We start from the raw sequence: 21,733 nt of genomic DNA, 5'->3' as shown, positions 1-21,733 counted from the left end.
ATACACTTTAAAAACTACGTACATTTAACAAAGTTTCATATATTTAGTTCAACTGATCTCAGTAGTGTTTAACGTAAATTGCAGATAAACAAGTTATTTTGGATTTGAACTTCAAGCGGACAGGACATGGCGTATCAAGAACTACACTACAGTATTTTGATGCTTGTCTTCTTGTTTATGCAGATTGTTTATGTACAAACTCAGGTAAATACTTAATTCATTAAAAGTCATGTTTGAAAATCCATATGAGGCTATTTAAGTTAAAAAAAAAAAATGAAATGCAAAAATTTTGACAAAATAACAAATACTTCATGTTTTGCTATTCTCATTCTTTTGAAACTCTCTCATGTCAATTAAAATCAAATTATTGTACATTTATACAGTGGGAACAAATTATCGTATATAGGCATCATCCCGCATTTCTTGTTAACGAGTAGGACTATATGAGGCAGGTTGAATGTGTTCATTTTCCCTAATCCTTACAAAACAATATTTCACACGACGACTATTAATAATAATTTTATGACTATTTCTCATAGCCTTACCTATATTGATGACTTTATTGTTGTTCTTTTTTTTAAATTGGCGACACCAATATATATACATGTATATACAATATGTCGGATTTAAATAATTACACCACGGTTTTTACAATTTAGTTACTACACAGTAAATCAGACTACCTAATCCATGAAAATAAATATTTCTTCATATTTTTGTACTTTGGAGAGCAATTTGGTTTTATTTTTATTGGGGAACGGTTTATATTCGAATGCGTCTATTTAGTTATGTAAAACCTCAATTTTTTTCTCTTAAGCATTCTATACATTTAGTATGAAAATATGTTTACAATGCACCGATAATTTAGATAAAAAGGAGAATGGTCAATTAACTCATTATACGTGAAAATTAGTTTACGTTTACAAGATGATATGCAATAGCTTTAACAAATTAAACCTTTCACCATAAGACAAATCTGTTGTACAATTTACAATTATAGTTTGATTAGATGTCTATTTCGGGGATGAGGTCTATTTCGGGGATATTAAAAAGAGAGGAAAATAGGATGGTTTTATCTATTTATCTTTTGCCCTTACTTTTACTTGGGAAATTATAATCTTAAAAGTCTGATCGGTATAAATATAGTCCTATAGATTATCAAAAATAGAAAATGGAATTTAATGCCAGCAAAGAGATTCAAAACTTCGACAGGAGTGTAATTCGTTCACGGCATTAAAAAGAATATGTACATGCACCAATAATAGAAAAGGATCTACACACCATTTACAACCATGCCCTTCTCTAACACCCTATAAACAGCATAATAAGAAACGTGATCCACTAAATTAAGAAAGGAAATGCACATTTGATTTTCTTTACAATATGAATGTTATGATATATTATAGAGGGTCAATGTTATTCAGACAAAATAGCAAGATTCCCAAAAGCACTTATAATTAGGTTTGCTGCATACATTTGTAGGACAAGAACAAATAAACAATTTAATACAAAAACAGCCCAACAAGGCCAACGGTTATTTGATATGCCACTACTATATTAGAAAATTACAAGTTCAATCAAAATGAATGATTAGATAACGTTTTCTTTTAATTTTGCAATATAATGACTGGACAAAATTTGCAATTTAAGTTTGTAAAAGGAACCACTAAAATCTATTATTCATACTCATACTATACCAAAAAATGCAATATGAAAAATAAAATTTGTGTTCTGTTGCCTATGTCACTGTTATTGATTTGTAACCCCCCTTTTGTAATTCCTGCTTTTTTGTACCATTAAAAAGTAAAATAACAAAAATACTTAACTCCGAGGAAGATTCAAAGTTCCTAATGAAATGGCAAAATCAAATGATAAAACATATCAAACGAAATCACTATTTTTGAAACCAAAAGAAAGGTATTTTTTCAGAGTGTTGTTTTATAAAATAGATATACTAGGTAGTTTTAAAACCATAATATGTGCCTTTTCCAATAAAATATTTGAACAGTATATATATTTGATAAACAAAAATTTTATCTACCATATTAAGAGTTTTTGTGGATAATCATACATCCGGTACAAAAATAACCGATTATCAGTATTATGTTTCTAATAATAAAATGGAATTTACAAGAGGTTGCTACTTTAGAACAAGCAATGTTTAATCTGTCTAGCTAAGTACTTGTGGTCTCCGATTATTTTTGGGCTGTATGGTCATTATTGGATAAGTTCATTGACCGACGTACTTAGATATATGAGCGCATATTACTTGTTTCAAAATGTAGTCTTGGATGTATTTTTTAGCAAGACAACATGAATAATAAGAATTTCAAATTTTACTCTATTTAGCAATTTTTGTATTTTTGAATCCTGAAGTCCCTTATATCCTTTTTTGACATAAAATTAAAAAAAAAGAAGAGAAATTAAATGCAGTTTGTCTTAGTCTAATGTTCAACTATATAAGACTTAAGTGATTTGAGAATAAAAAAAAACAAATTTAGGAGAGAAGTTAACCTGTTGTATTCTATGAAAGTTAGATTCAACAACATTGTACTTACTGTTACATGTCACGTGACTAAATGATTTGGTTTTCAGTATATTAAATGAGTGGGTTCAAAAGAATAAAAGCAAAAGTTGTAAAACACATTACTGCGCTTTAACTTTGTGTTTAAGATTACGCCTACCATATTTCTAAAATCACTAGATATGGTATTGTTACTCTTTACATAACATGAAAGTCTTGTTAGTATTTGTAGGACATTTAGACTTGACATAACCATGTACGAATGTTTAACTTTGAACTGTCACACCGATGCACATTTCATCCCGTTGTGTTTATTTAATCATTCGGAACCACAGCTTATTAAGGTGGTTTTTTTTCTTTCATTTTTTGTTGCCGTCTTAACTACTGGGGATTGCGAATGTCTATTGAATCAATTGATCGATTCAGTAATTCAATTCATGTCATGAATTAGACTGCGCAGTTTTAGCTCCATTGCAAAGAGCGCAGGCCATTTTATACTGCATGGGGACATTTTAGCACAAGCTTAATCCGTTTAACTGTATTTTCGTTATTCTATATTAGCACAAACTTAAATGGTCCACGAACAGTAAATTATGCTGACTTAATGGTCAAGTTGCCTGCATTTACAGTTTGGTTAATCATGGAAATTACGTTATACGTTTTTTACTATCATCAAATTGAAAACAACACCATTTTTCAAAATGAGAAGTGTATTGAATATGCACCCCAATCTTGACAGAATAAAGAAAAGGTACAGTTCCTACTCCAATTTCGTGAACAGTACTGCACAGGGGGTATATCAAGCCCTTTACGTACTACGTTCTCTAACATATTTTCAGACTAGAACGGACATGTAATATTTGAGTTAAAACCTTTCAGACTTTTAGTGTTGTATAATTGAAATGATATATTTTTTAAAGTGTTTTTTTTTTAATCTATAGAAATCTATTAATTATGATATCTGTCGCTAAATGGGACATTGAAAATTTCACCTTTCGCTAAAATAGGCATTGCTTATCTATAACTTTACGCTAAATGGGGTAAAAAAAATTGCGTTAACATAGGTTATACATTGGCACAAAAAAATCTGAATTTATTTTTTACCATGTAGACCATGTATTCATCAATCTCAAATTGTAACAGTTTCAGTGAACTTTATAATTAATGTTACCAGATTTGTTACAACAAAGAAAAGAAAAACTACACAAGAAGATGTATTGATTTCTGTATATACGTAAATAGATACTATATTTAGGAAGGTATATTCTCCTAGTCCAATGTATCATGACATTCAATACTAATTTGAACTGCGCAATAAGGACATCTTTCGTTAGGAAAATCCCATTTTGGTCTAAAGTAATCGCCTCTTGGTATTGTATCTGCTTTTTGGTAGGATTCAATGATCTTACATAGAAAACAAACACCGTTGAAATGATGATTTGTTGATTTGTTAAGGGTCCATCTGAACGGAAGTTGTCTTAAATCATTAATTTGTCAAATCATTAGAACAAAACGATCGATTTAAAATTAGTTTGCTAGACAAATTGAAAGTATGATCAAGAATGCTTGTTCTGCCTGCTGATAGGTTTAAAAATATAAGTTGACGCAATACAAAGAAAAAACCCAGACAGGATCAAGTCGTATTTCTTTTGATGTTTTCAATCAAAGAAATAATAATGAATAACATATAGCTTTTCGATAAAGCAAAAATAAATAAAAGTTAGTACTTAATCAATCTTACAATACATAATGTGTCTTTACTATCGTCAATATATAACTTATATAAGCATGGAAATGGGACGTTACGAGATGAAACATAAAAATCAACACATTCTTACAACGTAAGACTATTTTGTTCAACGTGAGCTGCATGTCTTTGTTAAATTAATAATTTAGATAATTTAAATTATGAATGCAACCGATGTGAACCTTTAAAGGATCATAATATGCAAATAATATATGGACTGTATATATAACATCACCGAGTTTATATCAACTATTTATTAAACTTTATTGGTTCAACTATTTTTATTTATTTTGTTTCAGAATCCTTCAATACAGTCTATGCATATTAAATCAGACATAACACATCGATTTGCTACAACTTTAGTTTCCAGCAAAGTTGTTAGTAATGTAGAGACACCAGTAGAGTCAAGTTTCCATGTCGTGATACCAGATTCTGCTTTCATCACGGAATTCCTAATGTATGTATTGTCGTAGACATATGTATATGAGGGCCTGGATCGGGTTTTCGTTTCTGTATTCTTTATTTATGATTTTTTACCAAATCTATTCTTACTTAGTAAACTTACTTAATCCTCTTTGTGCGTACTTTCACATGATATAAAAAAAGAAGATTTGGTATGATTGCCAATGAGACAACTCCCCAAAAGAGACCAAATGACACAGACATTAACAACTATATGTTATCGTACGGCCTTCAACAATGAGCAAAGCCCATACCGCACACCACATATTAAACTATAACTTACTGGACTTTTCATTTCATTTTGTTTTATTTGTATTATTTTTAGACTTGGTTGGTCTTAAGGTTGTTTTTTGACAAGTTTGGACCAAAACACAAAGATAATTGTATGCGTGTCTTGGACATATCTACCCCACAAATTTCAACCCTTACATTAATCCAGTGCATATGAATTTTAAAGTGTGCCTATTAATTTCCTATCCCCTATATTTTTTACTTAACAATTTACCTTAAATAAAAAATAAAGCTAAATAAAGTTGTGGTCATTTTCATAAATTTCCTGTTTACAAAACTTTTAATTTTTCGAAAAACTAAGGATTTTCTTATCCAAGGCATAGATTACCTTAGCCGTATTTGGCACAACTTTTTGGAATTTTGGATCCTCGATGCTCTTCAACTTTGTACTAGTTTGGCATTATAAATATTTTGATATAAGCGTCACTGATGAGTCTTATGAAGACGAAACGAGCGTCTGGCGTACTAAATTATAATCCTGGTACCTTTGATAACTATTAACACTGACACCATTTAAAAATTTACATTAGATTAAAAATAAAGCTAAATAAACACTGACACCAATAAATACGTTCTAAATTGTATATCAAGAATATCATTTTACTACTGAAAGTCTAAAAGGGTAGTCAACAGTTACCTTATTTGCACTAATAAATCTCGGATGTTCAAATAAGAGCTGTATCACTTTCCTAAATATTTATGTCAGTAGAGTAAATTTCGTTTAATACGACATCACACTTAAATTCTATTCTTACTTTTTCTGTGACATAAATATATATCTTGTCCTATATTTTCTTGATCCTGCTTTGTGTGCTTGGAAGATACTAGTCTTCTTTTAATATTAACGACCAGAATCTTTAAAGGAAAGGTGACAATTTGTTATCAATATCCTTTCTGTTCTAATAAGCGTTAAAGTAAAGGTTGCTCATTGCATTTGTTTGTACATGAGCACTTATTATTATAGATATGGCCATGCACACCTTCATAAACAAAAAAAGATGTGGTATGACTGTCAATGAGACAACTCTTCACAAGAGACCAAATGACACATAAATTAACAACTATAAGTCACAGATCGACCTGCAACAATGAGCAATGTCCATACCACATTGCCATCTATAAAAGACCATGAAATGACAAATGTAAAACATTCAAACGTGAAAACTTACGGCCCAATTTATGTACAAAAAATGAACGAAAAACAAATTTGTAACCAAAGAAGCCAACGACAACCACTGAATGATAGGCTCCAGATTTGGGAGAGGTATGAGCTTTGTTCATTGTTGAAGGCCGTATATGGTGACCTCTAGTTGTTAATTTCTGTGTCATTTTGGTCTCATGTGGAGAGTTGTCTCATTGGCAATCATACCACATCTTCGTTTTTTGTACATATATACAGAATGTGCCTGGGTTAAAAATGTAAATGGGATCCTAATTCTCTCTTCATCTGGGAGAGCGGTTAAACAGTACATATATGTTGTTGTTTGTGTTTATTCATTTTATATATATGTTAGCATAACAAGAAATTATCACTTTTATATATACATGCATACATATTTTACTATACTCTTCTTTGCAAAATAACTCCTAACGTTTCTGGGGAATAGTTATATGATCTTTGTCTTCTTCGACCGGCATCCAATTCTTTGCCTAAATAGGGCGTTTGTTTGGTTGTGCTGGATGTATAAATACACAGCCACGTCAGATCAGAATTGGGATGTTACACCGATGCCTTATGTAGAAACAGTCACGGTCACTACACGTTTAGAACCATTTCAACAAATCTTTGAAGGGTTCGTAGGTGGTATGTTGGAAGGCTTAGTTTTGGTCCCATCCCAATAAATCCTTATTTTCCGATGATATTCCCGCAGGACTTTCTTAATGTATTCATTGTAAAACTTGTTCTCATCTTGAACAATGATGAAATATTTGCCACGGGACGGTCAGCAATCAACAATCAACCAATCCACGCAAAAGAAAACTGCATATATTGTTGGTTGATAAATCAAATCATTTTCTGTTTGAATGAGTGTCCAACTCCAAATATAAATTTTCAGTGAACCAGCTAATCCTTAGAGAATTTCACCATCATTTTATGAAATAAATTGTACATTATACTTAAATCAATCTGTTATACTCTTTATTGTCCATTCAGCGAAATAAATGATCAAGTGTATCCCGGAGAATTCAAGAAAAAGGGGAGAGTGAAAGAAAAATATGAAAGTGGAAAAAAGAGTTGGCAAAATGCACAACAATTGACAGAAAAGTAAGTAAAATTATTTAATTGGAATTTAATATGGATATTTTTTTATAAACTTCATCAACAAATAACATGTATCTCTTGTATTTCTAAAATCAAACTATGTTATTACACATAATAACAGCAATGCATGGTGAAAGAGATAATTTAGATATTAAATATCAAATGTCACTCTTTTTAAATTTCGTTCAGTGCACATGTACTTGAAAGATAAAACATAGTTTACTTCCGATTTAAATTATTTGTTGGGCCAATTGGTCTTTATATTCACACATCATTGTCAATTTACTGTAATATTCTGCGACCGTCATCAAAGTGGGAGGTTTGGCTAGCTATAAAACCAGGTTTAATCCAATACCAAGTCCGGAATATGACAGTTGTTATCAATTCGTTTGATGTGTTTGAGCTTTGGTTTTTTTTTATCTTACTTTTAGTTTTGAATTTTCCTCGGAGTTCTTTTCTTGATTTTACTCTTGTTTATAAGCAGTCATTTTATTAATTTCAATCATAACTACGTCATTCACAGATTCAGATATACTAGCAGATTTAGTTTTGATATAAACGTACCAGCTAAGAGTCGAGTGACTTTCAATCTGACTTATCAAGAACTATTACAGCGAGTCAATGGTAGATATCAACACAAAATATATGTCGATCCAGGACAGATTGTGGAGGATTTAACGGTTGATATTGTAATTTCTGAATCAAGAAATATTACCAAACTTTTAGTGCCACGACTACGAAACAACACCCTATCTAATAAAGATGGTTTGTACGCTTACAAAATTTTAATTATTCTGCTTTCTGTAATTAGAAAAAACGTGGAAATACTAAGATCGTGAATAACCCGAAGCAACTCTTTAATACTTCACTTAAGAATTTGACTTATCGGACATGTAAATGATTTCGCATTTTGGTATGATGAAAAGTTCGGATTTCTTATATTTTCGTGATAATTGAGAGATAAATAAATGAGAAACATGTTTAATCACTTACTGTTTTCTGGATATAGAAATGAAATGCCTCTTTAAAATTATACAAATGCGAGTAAAACGTAATTTTACATTATGGAAAACTAGTTCTATGTGTTGGTGATAAGAACCCCATGAAAAGGCATTATCATATGTTAATCTTTCATTACTTTATGCAGAAGAGTTAAACACATTAGCTGTTATTGACCGACCAACATCGAAGTCTGCCACAATTCATTTTGCCCCGACCGCCGATGACCAGAAACAGATGTCTGACCAGGGAATATCAGGATTGTTTGTTGTCGAATATGATGTCCAGAGAAAATTTGACGCCGGTGAAGTCATGGTAATAGCAAATTTACTGTTAGTTGGTTGAGCTAGTTATTGTATTTGTTAAATTCAGATGGTAAACATGGTAACTAATAATTTCAATCAACTCAAAATCGCTTACGGTGAAAAAAAAAATAATCTGTAATTTTTTTTTATTATTATTTGTTTTTATACAAACGATAGGTGGTACACAAATGTTTGGAAGTTCTGATATTTTTTTCTCTTGTTTTTCTTTCTTTTTGAATTATTTGAAAGTAAAAATCCTGTGTTTGGATGCTTATACAAAAGTCACCAAATCGGACCCCAATCATAGTTCTGTGGTATAAATGGTAACAACAGCCATTTTGTAAATTCTAACGTTAAATATTATTCTGTATATAATATAAAAATACATTTGAATATCTGTAACACGATCGTAAACAATAGTTCACATATTTGAAGAATTTCCAAGGAATATTCTCTTTCGTTATCAAAGGTCTTAAGAAATGCAACTTTGACTAATACATTCGGCAACTATTGGATCAAGTCGATCATTAAACTTTTCGCTTTTTCTTTTTTTAAGGAAATCTTACGAGAAGAAATATTCGTATACCACGACCAATCTATGTTGTAATTTTTTTTTATGGAATGAGCCCCAGATGCTTAATTGGAACATCAACACATCAAGGATAAGATTCGAAGCAATATATAAAAAAACCACATTTTGTTTTGTGTTACAACTTATTTATTTTATAATTCTAGATATCTGATGGATATTTTATGCATCAATTTTCCCCTGAAAGCCTGAAGCCAATTCCAAAGGACGTTCTGTTCATCCTAGATGTTAGTTCATCTATGTATGGAACTGAAATACGACAACAAAGTAACGCCATTGATACAATTATACAAGACTTTGACAATTTTGACAGATTCAATATAATGGAATTCAGCACAAACGCTACATTATGGCAGCCAAAGATTTTGAATGCAAGAAATAAAAATAAACTAAAAGCACGTCAGTATCTCAAAGAGATGCAAGCAAATGGATGTGAGTTAATATTAGTTGTTTCAAATTGAGGAATGTATGTCCATCAAGCAATGCTCTGAATCCGTGACCGTCATAGGCTTTACATCGTGTCCCTTTTTGTCCATTTTTGGTTTTATAAGCTCTGCATTTCTTAAATATCTTTTGATTTTCCATTTTTTTGTCCGGTACATGCATTAAAGATACGTTTATTGTCGAAATGCGTATCTTGTGTAGAGAAATTCGACGATTCATATTTTAAGTAACACAATACATTTTGTCATAGCAGCGAAGGACGTTGACAGCATGAGACAAAATCTGAACCACATTCGAATATTTGTATGAATGTCTGAACCATAAATTAATAAGACAATCAAAACACATTTTATCGTTTAAAAACAAGTTCAATTTGTGTTGATGATATCTATGTCCTTGTAAATGTTTTTTCCCCATCTTGCTTTTAATAGCACTATAACACTTTTCGCGATTGTTTACCGTAAAAAATGAGTAAATATCAATCTACCATCTTATTATTAAAATCAAAATTCAATTCAATATATTCAATATATAAACTGTTTAGCAATTTTGTTTTTGTTAATATTGTGGTTTTTGAAGACAGGTCAAAATTACAAGATTAATTATCCAGATTTTCAGAAAATCTACATACACATATATGTATCAGATATCATGAAGCGAGTTTGTATTAATGCAATACTCACTTAATTGCATTATTATCCCTATTGACATCTTACTTCTACCTTTAAACTGCAGATTTGAATTTTTTACAGATTCTGATATAAATATTGCAATTCTGAAAGGATTAGAGTTTCTAAACAATATTTCGAAACATGATAACCGTATGAAAATGTTAGTGTTTCTTACTGATGGTCAAGCCTCTAAAGGAGAACAAGATAGAAGTAAAATTATCAGTAACATTGATGAGAAAAATACTGAACGCATACCTATTTTCAGTCTTGCATTTGGAGATGAAGCGGATTATGAATTAGTTCAGAAAGTTGCTGTAAAAAGTAATGGGTTAGCTAGAAAGATTTTTAAAGGCCATGATGCTTCTTTGCAAATCAAACAATTCTTTGATGAAGTTTCGTCACCTTCGCTACGAAATGTCACGTTCAAATATCTGCAAAAGAACACGGATAAAGTAGAAAAAGCAACAAAATTGAACTTTGGCACGTTTTATAACGACCAGGAAATAATAACCGCTGGAAAGTTATTTAGTGTCGATGGAGATATAATAGATGTTTTAATTTCTGGCCTCGGAGTAGACAGACCTTTAGAATTAGCTCTAGAGATTGACCTTCAAAATCAAATTCATTATACGGCCAAACCATCTGACAACGACAAAATAACTGAGAGAATATGGGCGTATCTTACAATCAAGCAACTTTTTGAAAAAGCCATTGGTGAAAATAATTCAGCAGAAAAGATGAAGTTAAATCATATGGTTAAACAGTTGTCTTTGAAGGTTATCTATTTCAATTTTTTATTAATGCTATCTTGTCGACATATGACATCTCACTTTATTTATTGATAACTGTTACTGTACCTCAATACGTCCATACACTTCTTAGACGTGTAAATACTTATGATAAAACGATAAAAAAAACACCGTTTTGTCAACATGCTACAACATTTCGTAAACAGAAACGAGGCACAACACCGTGCAGAATTCGGCGAACAAGTTATCGAGTTATCGTAGCTAAAACTTAATATAATCAATTCGCCATCTCCGCATTAAGATTAATCTACACAAGGCTTATCAGTAGCGGTCGAATCAAAACAGAGGATATATGTATCGAGGTATCTATTTGTGAAAGAAATATTTTATCAGATATATGTTGAAAGAGTATAAGTGCTTTGAAGTTTTACTAATTCGTATTTAATATACTAGCTCATCTATGTTTTTTTCAGTATAAGTTTGTGACACCATTGACGACTGTCGTTGTAACATTACCAGAGAAACGGCACCACGGCTTATTGGAAGAAAATGAAGATGCTTTACGTATGTCAAAACCTATTTTATTAGAATACAAATATTTTGATATTTAATTACTTCTGTATTATTATTGATATAAGGACAATGATTTTCGCTAGAAACCATCGAAAACAGATCGAGTCTTAATTAACATGTATTCTATTTGATTTACAACTAAGCCGTCAGAATTTAGTTTTTTTTATTCTTAAGCTAGTAATTCAGTATTTTAATTGTGTTTGTAAAGAACTCATTGCCTCAAGATAAAGAAGACTTTGAAAACAAAACCTACTAAATATATATTATACCATAATGATTCCCACTGATAAGAATTATCATTTTGTGATTATGTGACAGTCATTTTAATGTTGTGTCGTTGTTCTCCTCTTATATTTAATGCGTTTCGCTCAGTTTTGGTTTGTTACCCCGATTTTGTTTTTTGTCCATAGATTTACGAGTTTTGAACAGCGGTATACTACTGTTGCCTTTATTTATATGCGTTTGTGAAGGAATGTAATACTTTTGATTAATTATATATTGTCTGAAATTCGGATAGATAGATAGATCTTTATTCTCATTAACTAAATAACATAGTTACAGAGATGATAATATATACAATACAACATATTTTGCATGTGTGAAATATACATAAATAAATGTAGTTTAACCAGGAGGACAGACTTCCACTGATATATAGTTAATAAATCTACACAATTTTTCTAGCAAGACAATATTGACTGTAGTGAATACATTTTTAAATTTAAGAATATTAACATTTGTACAACAATAGTGTGGTAAATATTTATATCGTTTTTTTTTGAAAAAAGGACAAGACATTACATAATGGAATTCATCGCCGATGTCAGCAGATTCACAAAGGTGACATAGCCTCTCTTGTCTTTGAACATTTTGCCACCTCCCCGTCTCCACTGGCAAACGGTGATTGCCACATCTAAATTTACATAGTTTCAGTGCATTTTTTAACGATAAAACTGTAATATAATTTTCAAATTTAAGTTCTGTTTTGAATAACTTATAACATAAACCTTTTGATGATTGATTTACATTTGCAAACCATTCTTGTCTAAACTGATCTTTTAACTTTTGTTCAATACTTAATACAATCCAATTTTTTGAGATACAATCTTGATTTTGCCAAATGTTTGACATACCACAATTATCAAAGATACTTTTGATAAATAACAACCATTTGTTTTCAATTCCATACTTATTATAATTAATATATATCAACTTATATAACATTGACGAAATCTTGTTATCAAGTGTGTTATTAAGAAGGTTGCACCAAAATTTTATCATCCGTAATTTAACGTATAAAGAAATCGGATATCTTCCCAATTCCCCGTAAACCATAAAATTTGGAGTCGATCTTTTTAACCGTAAAACATGCTTACAAAAACTCAAATGTACTCTTTCCAAAATGTCAAGATTTTCGTATCCCCAGATTTCGGCCCCATATAAAAGTATAGGTAAAACAGCTTTGTCAAACATGTCAAGCTGGCATTCTATAGATAGATGGTTTGATCTACACTTCTTAATAACACAATACATAGCTTTAGTAGCTTGATCTCTAAGATATTTTCTAGTTGCAAAAAAAGATGCATTTCTAGAGAATATAACACCAAGGTATTTATAGTTCTTAACAATTTCTATCTCTTCTTTATTAATATAAAATTTTAAATTATTCTGTGGTCTACCTTTTGAAAATATCATAACCTTTGTCTTGTTAATATTAATTTTAAGTTTCAAGTTTTCACAATATTCTGAAAAACTATTTAGAAGTAATTGTAAATCTGTGCTTGTCTCAGCGAGTAAAATCGAGTCGTCAGCATACAATAAGACAAATATCTTAAAATAAATATCCAGTTCATCTTCTATATCAGATGTAATTGAATGTATACCTTTTAAATCACTATTTTCCAAAAATTCATGAAGATCATTTAAGTATAAAGAAAATAATAAAGGAGAAAGATTTTCCCCTTGGCGGACCCCAATATCACTAACAAACATGTCAGATGCTTCATTGTTATGTACAACTCTTGATTTCACATCTTTATACAAATTTTCTACAACTCTAAGAAATTTACCAGTTATCTTATTTAAAACAAACTTATACAAAAGAGAGTTTCTTTGAACAAAGTCGAAGGCTTTTTCAAAGTCAACGAATGCACAATGCAATTTTTTTCGTTTAACACATAGCAACTCAAAGAGTGCATACAATGAAAAAATATGATCGTTAGTAGAGTATCCATGTCGGAAGCCTGCTTGATTTTCGTTCAAGATATTAAGTTCATCAACAAATTCCCCCAATCTATCATTCAGAATAGATGTAAAAATCTTACCAAGGCATGACAATAAAGTAATAGGCCTATAATTTTTGGCGTCTAATTTACATCCTTTGTTCTTGAATACTGGTATTATGTTTCCAATAAGCCAGGCCTCCGGCAGGATACCCGTATCAAAAATAAGATTAAACAAATTAACATATACATCAATCATACTGTCAAGAGAATTTGCAACATATTCATTGATTATTTTATCTTCACCTGGCAATTTGTTATTTTTCGCCTTTTTGATAGCTTTAATAATTTCGTCATGGGTAATTACACCATTCAGTGTCTCATTTACAAGATTTGAGTTCAAATCATTATTAATGACAAACTTGTCTTCAAATTTGTTTTCATTTAATTCTTTGAAAAAATCAAATAAAGTTTCAATAGATATATTGCTTTTTTCTCTTTGTCTACCTTTGTTAAATAATTTCCAAAATTCCTTGGGATTTTTGGATTTTAATTTTTTCATATTATCACTTATTTCTCTATTATGCTTCCTGATGTTTTCGTCCATTAGACTTTTATAATAATATTCACAGTGTCGTAATCTTTCTTTAAATAAATTTGACCCATAATGTTTATACATTCTTTGTGCCTTTCTCAGTTCCTTCTTTGCCTTTTTACAATCAAAATTATACCATTGTTTATTATGCTTTTTATTACAATTCAGCATATTTCTATTAAAAGTTTGTGTACCAAATGTTGCTTTGGCAGAATCTATTAAAATATCAGTAATATTTGTAACTGCAGTATTTATTTCATATTTTGTTACATTTTCTTTATTACTATAAACAGATAATTCATCTATAACATTTCTTATTTTGTCTTCATCTATGTTATTTTTGAAATCATTTACTTGCTCAAATTTCCATTTTCCAATTTTATTTTCTTCTTGATAAGATAACTCTGTAGTGAGTAGTTCAAATGTGGGGTTCACTCTATTAAAAGATAGTTTCAAAGGTGAGTGAACATCAGAAAAAAGTTTAGAAAATTCAAGAATTTCAAAATTCGATACGCATCTTAAAAAGTGTGAAGTACAAATAATATAATCTATAACACTATTACTTCTACTGGTAGGCCAACCAATAACATCTTGGCCAACTCTACCGTTTAAAATAAATACTTTGTTATTTTTACAAAATTCAAGAAATTTTCTACCATAACAATTTACAACTTTGTCTGGATTATTTCTTGTTCTTGGTATATTTAAATCATCTAACATATATACATCAGTATAGTCTGATTGATCAGTAAGGTTGTCAATTACAAAATCATCTATATCATCTTCGTCATAAAAATCAGGCAAATTTGCTGTGCGACTGTTAAAGTCTCCAACCAAAATAATATAATCAGATTTTTCAGAACATCTATGAAGTTCAATTTCTATCTCATTAAAAGCTTCTTCAGATGTATAATTTGTATTTACTGGTGGTATGTAAACTATACCAATAAAAACGTTTTCAGATAAATTTAAGACTTTCTTATCAATAGTAAACCAATAAACAAATTTGCATTCAGTTTCAATAGGTTTAATATAGTTTTCTAAATACTTTCGGTAACCCAATGCAATACCACCAGATCTATAGTTAGAAAGCTTGTGTCTATTTTTAAAACTAAAAACAAATTCATCACAATTAATTACGTCGCAATCATCTAGTTTGGTTTCAGTAAGACAGATAATATCATGATTACACAATAGGGATTTAAATTCAGGGTAAAGTAATCTATTTTTAATACCACATACGTTTAAACATAACAGGTTAATACTATTGTCAGTTTTATTTACAGTTAAATTCAATTCACAAGGGTGAAAGTCACATGTATCGGTTGACTGGTCACTTCGTACTGTATCTTCTTTGCCTCCAGGGTTGTCCTAATGTCCTTTCTTGGAACGTCTCCCGTTGTTTTTTCTTTGGGTTGATTTGGGGCGAGCGCCTTCATCATCGTAGTTTCGTCTCGGTTGTTGTCTTGTCGCTCCAGGGTTTTGATGATCTGTTTTCTCTGGTGGAAAAAATTCGACTCCATCTACGAAGAGGCGATCCCTCCTAAAGAATGCCTTTTTTCCCTGTCTCCGTGCTTCTTGAAAGAATGGCCATAGCGTTTTTCGTCTGTCATTAATTTCTTTTGGGAACTGCTCACTAATGCCGAATCCAGTATCCCTCAACTCTCTTGCGGCTTTTCGAACAGTCTCGCGTTCTTTAAAGTTTCTGAATCTACAGACAATCGGCTTTGTTGTAAATTTAACTGAGCCATCTCTATTTCTCTCAATATATTCCTTCCCAAAACGATGAGCACGTTCGTATTCCGCGGGTCTGTTTAGTTTGAGTTGTTCGACCATAAAGTTTTCAATGATTTTTTCCGTTTGTTCCGTTTGTTCTTCTTTTTCCTGAAGCGGTATTCCGGTGAAAATCAGGTTCTCCCGCATTGATCTTGTTTGGAGATCTATGTGCCGATCATATAAGTCATCTAGATCTTGTTGTAGTCGGAAGATTGTGTTATTAGTGGCATCTTTTTCGGATCGAATTTCATTAAAAGCACTTTTAACCTCTTTACATCGTTGTTATTATGTTCGATTTTTTCGTTCACAAAGTTCATGCTCTTTTCGACCTCATCGACTCTTTTCGTTACATTTTCGACGGTTTTCACTAAGGTTTGGACAGTTTTATAAAACGAAGTTAATTTTTTTTTTTTTTTTTTTTTTTTTTTTTGACAGTTCATCCATCATCGACATTTTGTTGAAAATTTCGTTAACTTTATGGGTAAGCATATCAAGTTTATTATTTGCATCTATATTAGGATTCATCATAGGTTGTAAGTTGTGTGGGGTACTTGTGTAAAACCCGGCAGCTGGTAGTGTTGGCGAGAGTTGAGTAAAATTTGGATTTTGAATCGGATGCTGCGATACCGCATACTGTTGGAATTGTGATCTGTTTTGTTGGATCATTGGGGAATCATAAGCTGGAACGTTAAACGTGTCCATATTCGCCTTTTCAATTACATTACTATCGGTTTTATTTTGACTTGCATTGTTTTTGTTTTCATTCGGCGTGTGAGTTGATTTCAGTGTCTTTTTATTTCGTTTCTGACCACTTACATTTTGACCACTCGTGTTTTTCCTTTTCTTTGGATTTTTGGCTTTCTTTTTTGGACTCATATAGAAATTTAACAGTTCCTTTCACATAAATCACTTAAATTGTTCATGTTGAATTCCGTTTTAGTCCATCTTATTCCATTTTAAAATAAAATTTTTTCGTGTTGCTTAAACTTTTCTCCGTTGTGTCTGGTGTACTATTAATTGTCTTTTGTCTTTTTGTAAGCTATGGCGTTGTCAGTTTATTTTCCATCTATGAGTTTTTCTGTCCCTCTGGTATTTTTCGCCCCTCTTGTATTATTTGTTTTAGATGAAACAGAATATGCAAGACTTTTTTTAATTTTCAATTTCTATTCATGTGCGTTATTTTCCCCATTCTCCAATCTTTTCTCTAACTTATTTGTATCCATCATATTATAAGATTACTTGAATGATAAAAAGACTAGTATGCCAGAGAAAGTGAAATTTAACTTTTCTTTGTTTAAAAGTCTTTCCCATTTCGGCACCGATCGGTTTTGATTGTTTAAGGCAGCGAAGTGTCTTGCCAGAATTGAATCAATCGATGGTAAACAATATGGCCTCGTCTTTTTGTTTTAATAATATTGTAAGTATATTATGTCATAGATCAAACTGATTCGTTCAGTGTATATGAAAAAGAAAATGTGATATGATTTAATAAGAAGTATTTTATAGTGCATACTAATCAATTTTTATTAATTTTCCCACACAGTTGCCCTAGCTTTGCATCAGTCAGAGAAAAGAAAAGAAAGTGTTCCGAAAGGAATTAAACGCAAAGCTGACGGTAGTAGTACCGAAGGAGGAGGTTTGTTCTCATGGGATTTTCATGTATATATTAACTGTTCACTTTTCGGTCTAGCAGACTAAAAATGTACAATTTTGATAGATATAAATCTATTTGAGATCTTCGTTGTATTAATTTGAGGTTATGAATAGGTCTACATTAAAGGTTTTGTGTTGTTATTCTATCACAAACAATATAACTGTTACAATAAAATATGCATCCCTTTATGATCGCGACTGAGCGATTGAGTCTAGCAAAGTTTTCAGAAATGGTCCAAAAAAAAAAATTAATAAAATGAACGAAGACAAATACGGTGTAGATATTTGATTAACTCTGAAAGATAATGCCGTGTAAATGCTACTCAATAGCAAAGTTTTCAGAAATGGTCCAAAAAAAAATTAAATAAAATAAACGAAGACAAATACAGTGTAGATATTTGATTAACCCTGAAACATAATTCAGTGTAAATGCTGCTCAATACCGTATATGAAGTAGATTTGCATGCGATTAAAACATACTCCATTATAAGCGAAAAAGCAACATACATGTAAACTGTAACAGGTGTTCGTCATTGTTGTATTTGATTGGAACAACGATAAAATCAATATATATTTAAATACACATATTACAGGAGGAGGTGACCCCCATTTCATGCTGAGAATTAAAGGCATCGAGTATCCAATATGTTTTGACGTGGATGCAGTCGAGGGAGATGTGATTAAGATTTTGAAAGATCCTTTATCAGGTTAAAATGGTGAAATATTTATATAGAAATGAGAAGAAATGGTATTTGTCCAAATGAGACAACCCTCGATTCAAGTCACAATGTTTAATAAGTAACAAGTATAGGTCAAAGTATGGCCTTCAACACGGAACATTGACACACACCGAACAGCAGAAATAAAGGGACACAACATGACTAGTGTAAAACAAGTATAACAGAAAAAAACAAACGGTCTAATCTATGCAACACACTCGAAATACTCCACAACGGTCTCTTGACTGAGAACAGGTGCATACAAATGTAGCGGGTTCCAATGATTTATTTCGCCTCTTTTTTTCGTCACATAAAAACAACACATCATTTTTCCAACTCATTGGGTAAAAAGAAACTAAAGTGACAGAAACCTCGGGAAAAAATAGGTTCCACCACTGAACCTAGTGCAATGATGTATTTCTCCGTTCAAATTTGAATATTGAATTGTTTCGATAAGAGTTGTAGCTGACTAAACGTTATTTAAGCATGACAGATAGATACCTTAAATAAGCTAATGTATATACAAGCCACAGCCTAAGGTTGTTTTCTTATATGATACGAAAACTAAAATGACAAATAATAAACTGCAAAAAGAAAAAACAAACATAAAACAATTGACATAAAAGTGCAAAGCAATTGACATAAAAAAAGCATAATAAATATGAAAGTATGAAACATAATTAATTCGAAAGTACATGAAATAAAGTCATATCAATCAAATAAATCACAAAGATTAGCAAAGGTGGGAAGAAAAACCTGGTCGTACCTGCTGTCTTAAATGATTTATTGAGCTTAATTTTCAATAAGCAAGTACAACTGGTTGTACACTCTCAAATTCTTCAAATCTTGTATTTAAACATCAACCTTATTTCAGGTATGACAATCAATGCTGGTATTATTGGTTCTAGGAGGAGAAATAGATTCGGAAAATATAAAACTTTTATTGGAGAAATTTTTGTAATGACGCCTTATGTTCAAATCCATATAAAGCCAAACCAAGTTATAGTTAATGGCTCCCCGATATCTTGGAATAATATTGCTTATGCATCCGAACTTGTTAGAATACATATAAACAAAACTGTCCAGCATAAAGAAAAACTGTTTTTAGATTTTGGAAATGATATAAGTGTCGTTATTCGTAGATTAATGAATGACACGGATAGTCAGGGTGTTGACTATCTTAATTTCAACATTGACAAAGAAACAGGGATATCCTACATTGCCGATGGCATATTAGGTTCGTATTGTTCAGCTTATATCTTGTTTTATTTCCCTAAATTATAATAACGTACCAACTTTAGACTAAAGTACGGAGGTTTACTTGCTGATACCAAAAGGATATTTAAATTCATGATTAGAAGGCATACAATAATGGCTATCTGAAAAACTTAGACACAAAAACAAACGACAACAGCGCCGTAACAAACTACTCCAAGTTTTTAACTTCCTGCTTTGAAATCATGCAACATTCTTATATAGATAAATGTACCTACCAGTATGTTTCATTCAGCAGCAAAGTTGGCATATTATACATATTAAATTTGTTTGCCAATACACTGCCTTAGGAGTATTTTGTTTTATATGAAAAGGCAAAAGGTTTAATCAAACGCTTTGACTTACACATAGTAGTTAATTACGGCCGGATATCAATTTACCGAAGTTTGACTTGCAACGAAAAATAATGATTTCAAACCAGTTCCTGAACAAATAATTACAACAAAATAAGTGATGTACAGAATGCTAGTATAAATATTCTGTATGATATGTTTAAAATATCTGAACAAGCTTCATTTACATCAAGTAATATTAAACTTGTCTTATTCTTATTTTCCATCACTGTATGCAATCTCTTTGGAGTATTTAAATTGCTCGTACAGGCAGGCAGCCATGTGTTGCATGTATAAGCTGATTCATGTTTTAAGTTTTATCTGTAACATATATGCCTTATTCATTTTCAGGTCAGTTTGTACATAAAACGATATCCCTGCTAAGGATTAGTGTTGACAATCATGGAAGAAAACATGGACATTTTAGTGAATTTAATAATTTAAACAGATCTCATTTCAAAGCAATTTTGCATCAGAAGCCAGACATTATTAGTGGTGAAAAGTTGTGGTGTTGGAATGTACATAAGAAAACCAAAGGACTTCTCAACGACAATTTACAAGAGTACTTTGTTCCTGATTTAGCTTCTGTATAAATATGCGAACTCATTTTACATTAATGTACATGTTTTAAACTCTTCATTATATTCATCCATACCTTTAAAATTACATGCGCATGATCACTTTTCATAAGTAAAGATAACATTTTTTTTTAATTTCATGTTAAGCACAAAAGGCGGCGGAGTGGTTTGTTTTGCTCAATTTTAGTTTTCTGTTTGATGTTAGTTTTTTAATACTAGTAATCTATACTATCTGAAATCATCAATAATGTTTTTTTTTAAACTTTCATGTTCATTTACGAATTTAGTTCAACACTTTCTTGGTAAACTGCAGTATACATGGATGACACTATGTGTTCATTCATAATCACTATTTAATACCATATTTGTTCATGGTGAGTAGTGATCAATCATACATCATCTATGTAAATATCATTGATTATCTTTTGTAATATGAAATAAATAAAGAATGTGTCTATTAGACACATATGTGGCCTCTGTTTAATTTTTTTCCATTTATAAAGGGGCATACCTCGAGAACAGTGAAAGTGACGCCACCGAAATTCAAATTTGATCTGATCTTTGTGGTAATAAGCATTGTATATAAGTTTCATAACATTTATATGCGGCAAACTAAAGTTGGGAAACGAAAAATTCAACATTTGTTTATACATATATTAAGGAGCATAACGGTAGAAGTGACGATTCACCAAATCGAACTTGACCTGTGATTTGTTGAAATAATATTTGGTTGAGGCAAAAGAGGGACGAAAGATACCAGAGGGACAGTCAAACTCATAAATCGAAAATAAACAACGCCTGGCTAAAAAGGAAAGAAGACAAACAGATAAACAACAGAACACATGACACAACTTAGAAAACTAAACAATAAGCATTACGAACCCCACTAAAAACTAGGGGTGATCTCAGGTGCTCCGGAAGGGTAAGCATAACCTGCTCCACATGTGACACCCGTCGTGTTGGTTA

General features: G+C 31.1%; 1 protein-coding gene across 2 annotated transcripts; it reads left to right on the top strand.

Annotated features, from left to right (window-relative positions):
- Positions 1 to 25: 25 nt before the first annotated feature.
- On the top strand, positions 26 to 21,246 carry LOC143076093 (inter-alpha-trypsin inhibitor heavy chain H3-like). 2 transcript variants are annotated; one of them, XM_076251741.1, is made up of 12 exons: positions 26 to 204; positions 4,571 to 4,728; positions 7,180 to 7,290; positions 7,811 to 8,052; positions 8,438 to 8,601; positions 9,327 to 9,612; positions 10,377 to 11,071; positions 11,518 to 11,608; positions 17,754 to 17,846; positions 18,457 to 18,570; positions 19,457 to 19,819; positions 20,541 to 21,246. In XM_076251741.1, exons 1-12 carry the CDS (start codon positions 127 to 129, stop codon positions 20,780 to 20,782), a joined length of 2,637 nt encoding a protein of 878 aa, XP_076107856.1. In that variant the 5' UTR covers positions 26 to 126; the 3' UTR covers positions 20,783 to 21,246. The 2 variants fall into 2 exon arrangements, with proteins under 2 accessions (XP_076107856.1, XP_076107849.1); XM_076251734.1 differs by having other exon boundaries at positions 27 to 204; positions 8,435 to 8,601.
- Positions 21,247 to 21,733: the final 487 nt, after the last annotated feature.

The sequence above is a fragment of the Mytilus galloprovincialis genome, chromosome 1 (genome assembly GCF_965363235.1).
Source record: "Mytilus galloprovincialis chromosome 1, xbMytGall1.hap1.1, whole genome shotgun sequence".
Taxonomy (NCBI): domain Eukaryota; kingdom Metazoa; phylum Mollusca; class Bivalvia; order Mytilida; family Mytilidae; genus Mytilus; species Mytilus galloprovincialis.
The sequence above is the reverse complement of the archived record's forward strand: the minus strand, read 5'-3'. Positions and strand labels throughout refer to the sequence as shown.

Bases quoted from the DNA above. Each gene is read 5' to 3' on its own strand.
- LOC143076093 (XM_076251734.1), top strand. From the start codon at position 127: ATGGCGTATCAAGAACTACACTACAGTATTTTGATGCTTGTCTTCTTG. The intron at 205-4,570 runs GTAAATACTTAA...ATTTTGTTTCAG, and splicing joins TTGTTTATGTACAAACTCAG to AATCCTTCAATACAGTCTAT. The intron at 7,291-7,810 runs GTAAGTAAAATT...CGTCATTCACAG, and splicing joins GCACAACAATTGACAGAAAA to ATTCAGATATACTAGCAGAT.